Genomic DNA, 14,724 nt, shown 5'->3' on the forward strand with positions numbered 1-14,724 from the left:
GATGCCCTGAAGGAGGAAATGGCAACCCACTCCTGAAATTCCCATGGACAGAGGAGCCAGGCGGGCTACAAGAGTAGCCCATATAGTCGAACAGTCAGACACAACAGAGTGCACACACAGATCCATCCTGACCCTCCATCCCCAGGTCCTACAGCCTACCCACGTCACACAATCTCTTCTTCACATGTGTCACATTATTTTCTGTTTTTTCCAGCATTCTCTAAGCTGTTACTCTGTTTGGTTGGCTTGTTTCAGGTTTATATAAATCCCAGGATGAATTGTGTACATTACCAAAGACTTAATGTCACATGTAATGTGAAAAATTATCATAGCATACTTTACTTTAAAAAAAATTCTTACAGATGTTTTCAATCTTTTCCTTAATCCAGTCCATAAATGTATTTGTGTGTGTATATGTACGTCCAGATGTATGCCAACTTACAGTCTCATCAGCGATACATTAGAATACATAAATTTTTTTTGGCCAAATTATGTGACTTTCAGGATCTCAGATCTCCAACCAGAGATTGAACCTGGGCAACTGTAGTGAAAGCCTGACATTCTAATCACTTGGAATTCTAAATCTCGAATTCTAACTCCCAAAATATTTTAAGTATTTTTTTGAAATAGAGTTGATTTACAGTAATTGTGCTGGAGAAGACTTTTGAGAGTCCCTTGGACTGCAAGGAGATCCAACCAGTCCATTCTAAAGGAGAACAATCCTGGGTGTTCATTGGAAGGACTGATGCTAAAGCTGAAACTCCTACTTTGGCCACCTCATGTGACGAGTTGACTCACTGGAAAAGACTGATGCTGGGAGGGACTGGGGGTGGGAGGAGACGGGGACGACAGAGAATGAGATGGCTGGATGGCATCACCGACTCGATGGACATGAGTTTGAGTGAACTCCAGGAGTTGGTGATGGACAGGGAGGCTGGCGTGCTGTGATTCATGGGATCGCGGAGAGTCGGACACGACTGAGAGACTGAACTGAACTGAGTGTGTTAAAGGGTACAGCATAGTGATTATTATTTTTTTGACTGAGCTGTACAGCTTGTGGGATCTTAGGTCCCCGACCAGGGATCCAACTGGGGCCTGGCAGTGAAAGGACCAAGTCCTAACCACCGGACCACCAGGGAATTCCCACAATTCAGTATTTTTGCAGATCATTTTTCACAGGTTATGACAATAATGTGTATGTAATTCCCTGTACTAGGTGTATCCTTGTAGCTTACTGATTTCACATAGAGTAGTATCTGTTAATCCCATACCCCTCATTTGTCGCTCCCCTTTCCCCCCTCCCATTTGGTAACCACAAGTTTATTTTCTATATTTGTGTGTCTGTTCCTTTTGTTTGGCCAGGCTGTGCGGCCTGTGGGGTGTGGGGTCCTAGTTCCCCAACCAGGGATAAAACGCAGGACCCCTGCAATGAGTGTGGAGCCCTACCACTGGACTGCCAAGAAGTTCCGTTCCTGCTGTGTACCCACATTCACTTTGTTATATTTTAGATCTCACATATAAGTGATATCATGTGGTATTGATCTTCCTCTACCTTATTTGACTAGGCATAACATTCTCCATGTCCATCCATGTGGTACAAATGGCAGTATTTCATACTTTATGGCTGGTATTCCCTGGTTGAGGAGTGAAGATCCCGTATGTCTCAGGATAACTAAGCCCGAGAATCACATCTACTGAGTCTGTGCACTCTGGAGTCCTTGTGCCACGACTAGAGAGAAGCCCATGTGCAGCAACAAAGATCCTGCCTGCCACAACTAAGACCTGATGAAGCCAAATGAATATTAAAAAAAAACAAGATCAGCACAGATACTTCTCCAAAGATGATGCGGCTTCCTTGGTGGCTCAGACAGTAAAGAATCCACCTGCAATGTGGGAGAGACCTGGGCTCGATCCCTGCATTGGGAAGATCTTCTGGAGGAGGGCATGGCAACCCACTCCAGTATACTTGCATGGAGAAGCCCATCAACAGAGGAGCCTGGCAGGTTACAGTCCACAGGGTCACAAAGAGTTGGAAACGACTGAACGACTAAGCACAGCACAGCAATAAAAACAGAAGATGCTCAACATCATCAGTTATTAGGAAAATGCAAATCAAAGTTACAAGATACCACTTCACACCCACCAGGATGACTATAATAAAAAAGGGGGACAAGTACAGGCGGTGACGAGGATGTGGAGAAGTTGGAACCTTGCACATCACTGGTGGGTATGTCAGATGGTACAGATGCTTGGAAAACATTTTTGTGGCTTCCCAAAAGATTAAACACAAAGCCACCATATGATCCTGAAGTTCTACTCCTAAATATATATCTAAAGGAAATAAAAATATATGTCCATACCAAAGCTTGTACATGAACGTTCACAGCTGAATTTTTAATAATGTAAAAGTGAAAACACCTCAAATGTGTGTTAACTGATGAGTGAATAAAACAGTGTGGTGTATCTACAAAATGGAGTATTATTTGGCAATGAACAGTAATACAGTACTAGGGAGATGAGCTGAGCTGGAAGGGCATGAAGGCCTTGCGCTCGCAGAGTCTCCTAAGCACACCAAAATTACAACTATTTACAGAATAGTCATTGAAGAAAAAGACCAGCGCCTACCCTAAAAGATCTATAGTTAGAGGCATACAGAAGGAACCACAATGCTGCTCTGGTTTTTAAAAAAAAAAAAAAGTTTTATTTCTGATTAACCTCTCCACCTTTCCTGTGGAACCCACGACATGGCTGAGAACTGGAGCCAGGCTCACATTTCTGCTGGAGCACCAAGAGCCAGAAGGTCCTCTGGCCTAAGCGGCCTTCTCCAAGAAAAAGGTACTGTTTTAGATTCACGCTTCCCGGCCTCTTCCCTTCACCTCCCCTTCCTCCTGTTCTAATGGAAAGTCTGATCACAGGACACCCCCACTCCAGCCAGGTCAGTAGTGGGACCACTGCCCAAGACACCCTAACATCCTGAGTTTTCCTTAATCGAGGCGGAGGTGCCCATCCGAGGAGAACAGGAAATGGCCCTTGCCCAGGTCCCTCGAGGTTGGACAAAATGCTAGAGGAGGCCAGGCTGCTGGCAACTCTTCAGGTGATGATCATTCCCTGAGGAAGAATAATCGTTATCATCTTATTTACGTAACATCAGTTCACTTAAGACATTACATAGGCATATACATCCCCAACCTTTCCTCCAAATTCTCATTTAGCTTTTTTCCCCCATCAGAAACAATCTGTACATGTGAAACCTCCCCGAAGCGTGGACTCCTTGTTTTCCGCTGGTCTAGTTTAAACGCAGCGTCAGATCGCTGTTGATGTCGGATACACATAAACTAGACTGTATTTTCTGGGAACACCTTCTCACACGACTCGGTGAGTAAGCTGTACCCGCTGCGCTGGTGAAGGCCGAGGGTAGAGCAGCGCCTGCGTCGGGTGTGTCTGCCCTCAGCACCGCGGTCAGCAGAGCTGGCCTGGGGCAATGGAGGGACCACTGGGGGCCCTGAGCCTCCTGGCCGGAGCCTGCCAGGCGGGGGGCCGCTGCGGAAGGCCAGGCAGTGCGCACTTCTGAGGCGAACTCACATAGATCCACGGAAACAGTGGTAGGATTTGATGGAAGAAATGTGTTGTCACAGGCCCACCTCACATGGAGAAAACTCCCATGGGAGGCGAGGGAGAAAACGGCTTCCAGCCAACTCTCACCGCCGGCCCTCCCGGCGGGATGGCAAGTTCTTGAGTCCGGGCCCCACCCAGCACGGAAGGGTGTCTGCACGCCTGGGTCCTGCCCCTCAGCACCCGGCCCACCAAGGCGGTGCGGCCCTGCGTCCTGACCCCCTCAAGTAACCTTGCACTGGAACTGACTGTGGGAAGATGGCGGCAGGCCACGTCACAGCAGGTCTTGAGAGAAATATTCCAGCGCCAGCCGTGGTCACCAGACCCTTGCTCCTGGGAAGGCAAGGCACATCTTCCCCAGGTTCCCTAAAAGGTTTGATGTTATAGTGAAAAATGGTGGGAGAAAGAAAAAGAGAGGAAAACCCGCTACCCACTTCCGGCGAGCGCCCCCGCGGCCTCCTCCGTGGGCATAGCCACCGTCCGGAGCAGCCAGCGCGAGAGCCGCCGCCTGTGGGGAGCGGAGTCCCGGCCCCAAACGCTGCCGGTCAGGAAGGTTCCTCTTCCCTGACCCCGCTCTCCAGCAAAGTTCAGCCTCTGTGAACTGTTTTCTCAACGTGAACGGGGGCAGGTTTGGTCAGGAGGCAGAAGACCACCTGCTCTCTGGGAAGCCATCTTGCCAAGACCGTTAAGAAATCGTGACGCACTTCCAAGGGAAGAGCTGATGAGAGGGGCCTGGAGGAAACGCGGAAGGACGGTCAGACTCTTGTTCCGATGCAGAACCACGGAGAAGGTGGGTCCCCGCTGCCAGCTTCAGCTCCGGGGCGTGGGGGTGGGGAATGACTCAATTTCCACAGCCGCCCTCGCAGTGCAGTCCCCTGCTCCCGGCTACACCCTGCAGAGCTTCAGCGGGAAGTTCTCGGTGATGAGGTGGTCGGGGTGAAGCAGCACCACGATGTTCACCTCGAACTCTGCGGGAGAGAAAGGACAGACGGGCTCAAGGCTCACCGACCCTGGAGGCGGGACACCGAACGCCAGCCCCGCTCGGGCTGCGCCGCACTCCGGACAGAGAGGCAGCAGCTCCTGCCTCCGGGGTCTGCACGCGCACCCTCCCAGGCTTCCAGGAGAAATCGTTGTAGGTGGCTACCCAGGCGGGACCGCCTGGTATGTTGGTCATCTCACCCCGGGACGCTCTGTTAAGGGCCCACAATACTCTCTAGTCCTCTGTCTGTACTGCACAGAATCTCCTGGAATCCCATCCGCTCACGGGTGAGCTTTGGCTTTCTTTTTCACCTGTCCGACCGTCCTGGATGGACTCGCAGGCCCCACGCTGGCCCGCAGCCCACTGGGAGCACATCTCCGGGGCCAGGCGAGAAACAGCACTCGGAAAAAAAGGCACGCTGTCTCCCGGCTGTCCCTTTGCAGCCTGGTTGATTTGACCACGACACAAACATTCCTCTGCTACCTTCAGCAAACAGAGGAGTCTTTCTCCCTGCTCTCTAGGTGCTAAGGGTCAGCATGTGGATGACAGGGAAGGGGGGTTTCTGAGGTGGGAGCCCCCGAAGAGAGACAAGCCCGGGTCCCTGCCCAGTGTGAAGGGAAGGGGCTGGGGGCCGGCTCCTCCAGGGCCCCCCTGTGGCCGGAGTCCCAAGGACGGCGTCTCCGTTTATGGCTGTCACCTTGGCCTGCAGCGGCTGCCATGTTCCCTTCCTTTTTCTGATGGCTGTCACAGGCTGCAACACCCTCTGGGCTGCCCAGTGCCATCCTGCCCTAGTCTTCCCGCCACCTCACTGTCCTCCCTGGAGGGGACAGAAAGCCCATGGCAGGACTGGTGCTGGCTTCCCCCAGAGCGGAGGGCCATGGCTCAGCTGGGGACAGCCATGGGCCTGGCCATGCCCAGGAAGTCCCCTGAGGTGGGCACCGTTGGGATGGAGGGGCACACCCACATGTGCGCCTAACTCAGGACGCGGGGCTCACCCTATTCTCCGTTGAGAATGGAGCCTGACCTCCTGGTCATGAGATGGTGACCCCAGGGAAAGGAGAAGCTGCTGCGCTCAATGACCACAGGCCACCTCCTTCCTGCGGGGCCCCCTCAGCTGCTGGGGGTGGGGCCCGCTGCACAAGCCTCCAAGCAAACAAACATGAGCCACAAGGACAAAACCAACACCGATGTCTTGGCTGAGGGCGTTATTTCTGTGGAGGAATCATGGGTGTTGCATTAAATGTTACATGGATGCTTTGTAAAGTCTGACAGAAGGTGCAGACAGTACAGGTGCCTAATGCATAGTGTAGCAGAAAAGAATAATTTTTGGACCTTTCTTAAAGTTTACGTAGCAAAACCAAGTTGAAAAATCGATAGACAAGCTTCTCCTCCTAAACTTAAAAATCAAAGGTACAGCTAACCCTTGAACAACCAAGGTCAGGGAGGCTCCCACCCAGTCAAACATTCACACAGAATTTACAGGCTGCCCCTTATTTGGCACTTCCACCACAACTGCGGTTCTCTATCTGCAGATTCAACCACAGTACAAGGTGAAGGGAGAAAAAGCAGGATTGAAAAGTGCGTCTTAACGCGACTCAGATCTTGTGGTCCAAATATCTATCATGTGATCACAGAAAACCACCAACTCTCCTTCAGTTGCCAGAGCTACAGCCTTTGGGAAGATGACTGTTCACTGGGCTGTCACAGGTCTTATATCCCCATCAAATGCCAGCCCATCAGAGGGCCAATCCGACCTCCCCACAGCCGGCTGGTCCCTGGCCAAGTTAGTGTCCTTCAGAGAGCGTGTCATCACGTGAGCAGCCCATGCTGTCTCCTGGGGGATGAAGCAAATTCAACCCTGGGCACCACCTAGCTGCTCTGCACGCATTTTTGTGCAGCAACAAAAGGGCTGGGTGCTCCGCACTGCACCCAAGATCAGCAGACCAGCAGATCCATCCCCTCCCAGGGGCACCCTGACAGTGCACACGTACCCACTTTGAAGTTGGTGGTCTCCAGTGTCGGGCAGGTGAACAGCCGGGGGAAGACCATGTAGATGGGGATGGAGAGGCCGCGACACACATCCCCATCGGCGATCTGAATGTTCTGAATCTCTGTGGCATCGCGGGCGTAGCCTTCTGCACAGCCTAGAGCAGGGAGAGGGCATCGTGGGGTCAGGACACGGTGCACGTCCATTCAAGCCGAAGCAGCAGCCAGTAACTCTAGGAGAAAGTGCATCAACAGGAGAGTCCCCTGCTGTCCCACTGGCTCTTCGGGACCCTGGAGACAAGAGGTGAGCTCGTGGCTGTGGGCCAGTGGCAGCGGAGGGTCAGGGGGCCTTACCGCACGTCTCCACGCGCACCAGCTGTAGCTCAATGCTTTTGATGGCGGCCTCCGAGCTCTCCACCACCAGCTCTCCCGTCAGTGGCTGTGTGATCACACAGTTGGTCGAGTTGAGATGTCCTCTGATGAGAAATTTGGGGAGCAAGGCCCTCTGAGAAAAAATCAGACATGTCAGGAATGGGAGGTGCTGGGGGAAATGACTTTGTACCAGCCACTCTGGTACAAAGAAGAACTGAACACAGAGTCTGGTAATTTACACAAAACTCACTGGGAGCCTGGCTGACAAAACTGGCAAAAATGGACAAGAGCACTTACAACAGTCTGAGTAACAGACTGAATGATTCAACCACTTACCCACAGACCTGAGGCACCTGACAAAGACCAACTCTCTCGCCAAAGCACCCTGACTGCCTGCCTCAGGTCTGCACAACTCCATCTGACCAAGCGCCATGACATGAGAATGTCTGAGGGACTTCCCCGGTGGCACAGTGGATAAGAATCCTCCTGTCAACACAGGGGACACGGGTTCGATCCTTGGTCCAGGAGGATTCCACATGCCGTAGAGCAACTAAACCAGTGTGCCAGGACTACTGGGCCCGCGCCCTAGAGCCCATGCTTGGCAACGAGAAGTCCCTGCAGGGAGAAGCCTGCGTGCTGTGTCAGAGAGTGGCCCCTACTTGCTGTAGCTTGAGAAAGCCCCCGCAAAGCAGTGAAGACCCAGCACAGCCATGAATAATAACATTTTAAAAAGTGTCTGAGGAAGCTGACAAGAGTGTTTAAAGACAACCCATCACCAAGAAAAAAAATAATCAATTTTAAAATGTTCCCAATTATGCAATTTTGAAAAACCAAGAAGAGATTAACTTTATTTCTGAAGAGAACAACTTTCCTTCTATGCTGGCCTAAATGCCTATGGACCTTTTCTCTTTGGACAGAGGAATATGGCTGTGGGTGAGTGACGATGTGGTGGGAAGAACAGGTCTGAGGAGCTAGAGACACTGCCCCGCAGTCCTTCCTATGGCGGGGTCTCAGTGAGTTTAGAACACACTGTCCAATAGAAAAATGAAGTAAGCCACAAATGTGAAGAAGCGAATGTGTAATTTAAAATTTTCTACTAGCCACATTAAAAAAAGTAAGAGGAAACAGGCAAAATTCTTCAGTATATTGAAAATACTGTCTCTTCCACATACAGTCGGTATTTTACAATTATACATGATGCTTTAAATTATCTTTTCTCATACTGAGTTTTTGAAACCCAGTCAGTACCTCACAACCGCTGAGCCCGCGTGCTGCAACTATGAAGCCCACACAGGCCGTGCTCCACAAGAAGCCACTGCAGTGAGAAGCCTGGGTGCTGCAATGGTTGGGGGGTGGGGTGGGGACACAACTAGAGAAAGCCTGCATAGAGCAATGAAATCCCAGCACAGCCGAGAGAGAGATAGAAGGAAGGAAGGAAAGAAAGTTGCCCTGGTGACGCGTGTACAGAGCACACTACCTCTTTGACGTTCTGTAAGGTGTCAGGTGTGATTGTGAAGTCCACAGGGCTCGGAGTCCATTTCCCCTTCTGAGGCTAAAACAGGGGGAAGAACCGAAATCAGGAGAGAGTCCCACAGCTCCAACTTGTTTTTCCTCGTTTCAGGAAATGCAACGTAGCACAAAAACGGGAGACCTTGGTGCTAAGAGGCAGGGTGCCTGGGTTCTAAAACAGTTCTGCCAGGAAACAAGGTTGTGTCTGTCCAGTGTCTTCATCCCCCTGACTCAAGTTTCCTCATCTGGAAAATGGGGGGCCAGGCTTCTTTGTCTCTAAGGTCCCTCTCAGGTCCACAATTGACAAGCAGAGTGGTACTGCTAGGAGCTGTTTAACTGAAGCCGTCTCTGAGAATAATATTGTGTACTGACGTGTCTCTGTGATGGGCCCTGTGCAGTGCTGTTGCTGGCCTTGGACCCGCTGCACAGGTGAGGTCAGTCAGGCACAGAGGGCTCACCTGGTCGCCCAAGTCCAGAGCAGAAAGGACAGTCAAACCCAGGCACCCTGGTTCCACAGCTGGTGCTGTTAGCCACTCAGCTGCACAACTAACCTTCTACCAGGAAGAATCACGCTGTAACATAACAGATTAATTATCAACCTTACGGTAATTTGTTAACAATGACCACCTCCATCACACAGGCATGGAATCCATCAACACAGCCGAGCTTCCTGGGGGCCTGCCCAGTGCCTTTTACTCACAGGTTGGGGCCCAGAGGCCACTGAGACGCCGATGGAGGGGGAGCCGTGGAGGAGAAAGGGCCCCGACCAGTTTGCCCACTTTACTCACCAAAAGCTTACTCTTAGAAATTGTCTTCTTGAAGCTACTCTTTTTACTAATAGGTTCACGAACATATTCTTTCGTGAATATATTTTTCCTCACAGCACATAAAGGCATATTTAACTTGTCAACTGTGGGTCATGGCGTAGTTTGGCTTCTAGTGAAATTATTCACAGAGACCATGACCGCTGGGGGCTAACTGTGGGTGATCCCCAGGAGCAGGGAGGAAGCCCTGAGTGGCTCTGACACCGCCACCAACCTGAGTGGTCACCGGGCGCCCAGCCCTGGGCAAGGGGCTGAATTCAGGCTTATTCTTCACAAAGGTGGAGGCTCTTTTTATTTAAGACATGAAATGGCATGTGATTTTTTTTTTCAAGTAATCTACAAGAAGAAAAAAATTTTTTTAGCTTCCATTTGAAAACCCTTGATTGGACAGAAGGAAAATATCTGTTTCTAAATGAAGTGACTTCCAAAAATGAGAAATATTTTCATATTTTTTAAAAAACCGTAGCACTGAAAGAAACATCTATTGAAAATTTAGAGGGAAACTACACATAATTGAAAATCCTAAAAAAGTCACAAAATTGATGCAAGGGCATCAGTGATTTCACCGAGCTTATGTGGAAGGGCTCTTACATCTTCACTCAGTCATCACTAAGGCATCCGTGGACATTTCCTAATAGGGTTAAGAGGCCCTGCCCCAAAGGCCTGGAGAGAACTGAGACACAGGGACTCCAGGGCCATGGGCATGAGTACCAGCCCCAACATGTCCCCTGGGGGGAGGGGACCTAGCCCCCTTGGCTGGCACGTGAAAGGACCGCTTAAGGACACTCTTGTCACTGTAGAGTCCTGGCAGAAGGTGAAAGGACCCTGTCACTGGAGAGTCCTGGCAGAAGGTGTCAGAAAAGGCTGTCCTTGCCCCTCTCCCCCGCCTGTTCCTGCCTCGTGGGCTGAGAACGCAGGGCCCTGGCCTTCCTACCCCACAGCTGGACACGTTTCTGCCAGCTGTTTATGGAAGCAGCTTTAAAGGACGAGACGATGCCTCCGGCTTGCACACTGTCTGCCGAGACAAAGGTGGGCCCCCCGGCCTGGGGCTCCTCAGGGGAGGCACAGCCCTCAGGCGCAGCACCCTGTGGGCTAGGGGCATTGCCCGGCGGGTCTGGCCCAGGGGATGACGTGCACACTGCTACTCTGCTACTGGCCAGGCCAGGAGAATCATGCTCCCCGGTCTCTGACCCAGGAGGCCCGGGTCCCCCTGCAGCACCCACAGAGCACTAGCAGCTAACTCACTGCTGCTAAGTGGGTGCAGTCCCAGGCCCCGCAGGAGAGTCCTGCTGCCGAGCCCAGGGCCCCCGAGAGTGGCTTACAGTGGAGTGGACGATGAACTCGCAGGTCTTGGTCAAATCCTTGGCCAGCAAGGACCGCCGCATATCACAGCGCAGGGTGTACTGCAGAGAAAGGCAGAGGAGAAAACATTCTTGAGCGGGTCTGCTCTCATCACAGACTTACACGCAGACAAAGTTCTGTCCTTGATGCGTCACATGAAACCAGTGTACATAACCGGGGAGTTAATGCTCAAAATGCCAAATATTTCTATAATAGACACCTCAGCCCGTGCCCAGGGCTATCCTATAGCTGGCCCCTGGAACGGGTGCAGAGTCTCACGGAGCCCCACCTGTCACACGGGGAAAGACCCGCGAGGCAGAGCTGGGCATCAGCCTCACTGTGTGAGCCCGGACAGGGAACACAGCCTCTCTGAGCTTCAGCTTCCTGCTCTGGAAGATGGGGACACCACTGTGACCTTAGTGAGGATCCAGTGAGATGTTAAGCGTAAGTCAGGGCTGGCACATCACAGCTCTGGGTGAAACAGCAGTAGAAAGGGAAAACATGGCAGCAGAACTGCAAACCCTGGGACATCGAGACTTCACAGGCCAATGAGGCAGACACCAGTCACCACCCCCCACCCTGTACCTTCCGCAAGACAGGCCCTGTGCCCCGCGAGGTGGAGCCTGCCACAGAGCTGGGCACCAGGCTGGAAACTAGGCCTGACTCGAGACTGTCCCTTCACATCCTGTCCATGGGAGTGAGAGACTGGTAACAAATTCTACGGCACATTGCTGTCTTAAACAGACAAACAAAAATCCAGCCCACCCTGGTCTGGAAGTGACCAGAAAGCCAGAACCGCTGCTAGACCACGGGAAGAACCCTTTTTGTGGGCGTGGCCAAGTCAGGAGAATGTTCTCTGCCACCAAGAACGCTGAGCTGGGGGCTGACTGGTGACCACCCCCCAGCCTAGACAGTCCCCTGAAATTGTGAGTTCCAGGATCCAAGGTCCCTTTTTTGGCTAAGCCAGTTTGAGCGAGATTTCTGTAATTTGCAAATGAAAGAGTGTGAATAAAGGGTACCAACTTTCGGTCACTAATATTCTGAAGTGTGGAAGCAGTAATTGGTAATATACGGCAGCTGGTGATAAGCAGGAGCGGGCAGAAAGATGGAGAGAACAGGAAAACACCAATGTGTTTTAGGAATTGCATGGAAACCTGGGTTCGATCCCTGGGTTGGGAAGATCCCCTGGAGAAGGGAATGGCTACCCCCTCCAGTATTCTTGCCTGGAGAATCCCACGGACAGAGGAGCCTGGCAGGCTACAGTCCATGGACTCACAAAGAGTCGGACCTGACTGAACGATTTTCACTAAGTTCTTTTACGGCACTTGCTTGATTAATTCTGATGATACAAAGGTAAGGACGATTGACATAATATACAGATAATCACCAGGAATTCATTTATTTAATCATTCAGCAATTATTTACTTGACATGTTCTGGGTGCCGGGAACTAGGCTGAGTAAGTACTTCACAAAGAGACCTCATAAACCCCCAGGAAGAGAGGTCATGAAGGCCATCTGGGTCACAGAGGTGGGATCTGAGTTTACACCTGCCTGCGGCAAACACCCACACTCCAAATCTTTACGCAATATGGTAACTCAAGCCCGGGTCTGTCTGCTGCAGAGCCCTGGATCTTTTCACTCTGTCCGGATCTTTCCCAATTATTAATGAGTGATCTACATGGCAAGACCTACACGAGGTTAAGGAGGGTCAGACATGAGCAGGGCTCCCAGAGGAGGTATAAGACTCGATTTCGTCTTTGGCCATGCTGTGTGACATGTGGGACCTTTGTTCCCTGACCAGGGATGGAACCCAAGTCCCCTGTACTGGAAGTGTAGAGCCTTAACCACTGGACTGCCAGGGAAGACCCAAGATGCGATCTCTTCTGACTGACAGTAAACACACCATGGACGGGAATGAGGAAAGAAAACACTGGCCAACAGATTTAAAGCAGCCTCCTAGAAGGGATATCTTCACCGTGAACAAGAGGCCAGGCTTCTCGATCATTTACTTCTGAATAAACCATTTCAGCAGGCGTGTTGGTATTGCGGTACTTTGTGTTAAGAGTATAAAACCCCGCTAGTAGAGCCACGAGAGTAGAACAAAAATAAAACTACCCTGTGATTTAAACAACTTTTAAAGGAAAAAGTGGTTGTACCGAGGACGACTGGGAAGACTGACAGCTTCCTGTATGCTCTATCTACAAAAAAAGATGAGAAATGGGTGCAAATGTGGCAGAGGAGAAATCAGAGCAAATATGATAGAGCCCTCCGCCTAAGAAGTTACGAGGAAACCAGGCCCTGTGAGCTGGTAACCTACTACTGGCTACATTTTAAATCCTTTATGTTGTCAGGCTTTATACTATTTTTACATTATGGTTCAGTTCAGTTCACTTCAGTCGCTCGGTCATGTCCGACTCTCTGCGACCCCATGAATCACAGCACGCCAGGCCTCCCTGTCCATCACCAACTCCCGGAGTTCATTCAAACTCATGTCCATAGCGTCGGTGATACCACAACGCAATTCAAATGATAAATGAGAAGTGTCTCTGCACCCGTATGATTTGAGAAAGACTGTTGTTAAGGCTCAACAAGAACACCTTCTCTCCCAAGTCACACACCCGGGAATCTTCACGGAAAGTGTGATGAGTCCTGGCGCTGAGAAGGCCACGCCCTTCGAGACCATGGTGGTCAGTGCCCCTCTGGGTGGTACCTGCTCCACTGTCCAACCAAGAGGCTGGAAAAAGGCCTGTCCAGAGACTGGATAAGTGCATGGATGAGTGAAAATGAGATCAAGAAGTCGTAATCCTAGTGTCTCTCAAGACGTGTACTTCTCAAAAGAAGCAATGACAAATTTGAGTTAAGAACTGGGGATTAGATGACACTGGAGAATTTCAGTTCCTACTGAGAGGTGTGAAAATGTTAACTGGCGTTATACAGAAAGAATGTCCCTAGTTTTTGGTGATTTTGAGATGAAGTGTCAAGATTCTGTAACTCTGAAATGATTCAGAATACAGATGAAACAAAGATGGCAAAATTCTAATAATGTTGAATCTAGGTGATAAGCAAGAGTGACCAGCTCTTATAAATGTGAGGTTGAGAGGACATCTCTATGGTTTCAGAAATTGATGATATATTTGGGGAGGCACAGAATTCCCCGTTACAGCATTCTAAGGTTGACCCTCAAAGTGGTAAAATCTGATGACCAAAATAAACCGAGGTCAGGGTGATTATTTACTAAAGAATTAACCACATGCTAACTCTCCTTCTGCATTTGAACTGGTTTCCAACTCACACACAGCTGCACAGGACCCCAAATTCTGTATTTTCATCTGATGCCCTTCCAGGCAGTATGTGGAAAAGGGTGAGACTTCCAACTTTATTTTAAACAAACAAATCTTTTAACAAGAATGCTAAAAACAGGAAAAGAAAGTGACAAGTAAGAAGTATGACCACAGAAAATTGGATGTTATTCTATTGTTTCTAATGAATGTATGCTTCTATTAGTAAATAGATAGCATCCAAGAAGAGCTGTGTGGGTAAACCAGGTTGATGCTGATTCTGGCAAGAGAAAAAAAAAAAATTTTGAAAATGCGATGTTTGAGATTTTCTGCAAGGAGACCCAACCAGTCCATCCTAAAGGAAATCAGTCCTGAGTGTTCATTGGAAGGCCTGATGTTGACTCTTAAACTCCAATACTTTGGCCACCTGATGTGAACAGCTGACTCATTTGAAAAGACCCTGATGCTGGCAGAGATTGAGGGCAGGAGGAGAAGGGGACAACAGAGGATGAGATAGTTGGATGGCATCACCAACTCAATGGACATGGGTTTGGGTGGACTCCGGGAGTTGGTGATGGACAGGGAGGCCTGGTGTGCTGCGGTTCATGGGGTCACAAAGAGTCGGATACAACTGAGCGACTGAACTGAACTGACAGATTTTCAGTCTTGCTAAAAAAGTGAAAAAAAAAAATGCAGTTTTCATTCACTTTCTTTCATGGTAAAAATATTCTGCACCTTGAAAGCGGGTCAGAGGACTTGGGTCTCTACACCAGCTGTGTGTGTACACAAGTGGCTCCTTTTGAGTCCAGACACTTTACTGTC

At 50.1% G+C, this 14,724-nt stretch overlaps 1 protein-coding gene across 1 annotated transcript in view; it reads right to left on the bottom strand.

Moving 5' to 3' along the window:
- Positions 1–2,686: 2,686 nt before the first annotated feature.
- Positions 2,687–14,724, bottom strand: part of VPS26C (VPS26 endosomal protein sorting factor C) — a 36,136-nt gene continuing 24,098 nt past the window's right edge. Inside the window, exons 4-8 of the mRNA XM_055416308.2 lie at positions 10,605–10,685; positions 8,427–8,501; positions 6,932–7,082; positions 6,583–6,735; positions 2,687–4,580 (exon numbers count right to left, since the gene is read on the bottom strand). Of these exons, the coding sequence (XP_055272283.1) occupies positions 4,498–4,580; positions 6,583–6,735; positions 6,932–7,082; positions 8,427–8,501; positions 10,605–10,685 (543 nt within the window). The 3' untranslated portion in view covers positions 2,687–4,497. The remainder of the gene's footprint in view (positions 4,581–6,582; positions 6,736–6,931; positions 7,083–8,426; positions 8,502–10,604; positions 10,686–14,724) is intronic.

Source organism: Moschus berezovskii, chromosome 1, assembly GCF_049115385.1.
Source record: "Moschus berezovskii isolate FMDL1 chromosome 1, NW_MosBer_1.0, whole genome shotgun sequence".
Taxonomy (NCBI): domain Eukaryota; kingdom Metazoa; phylum Chordata; class Mammalia; order Artiodactyla; family Moschidae; genus Moschus; species Moschus berezovskii.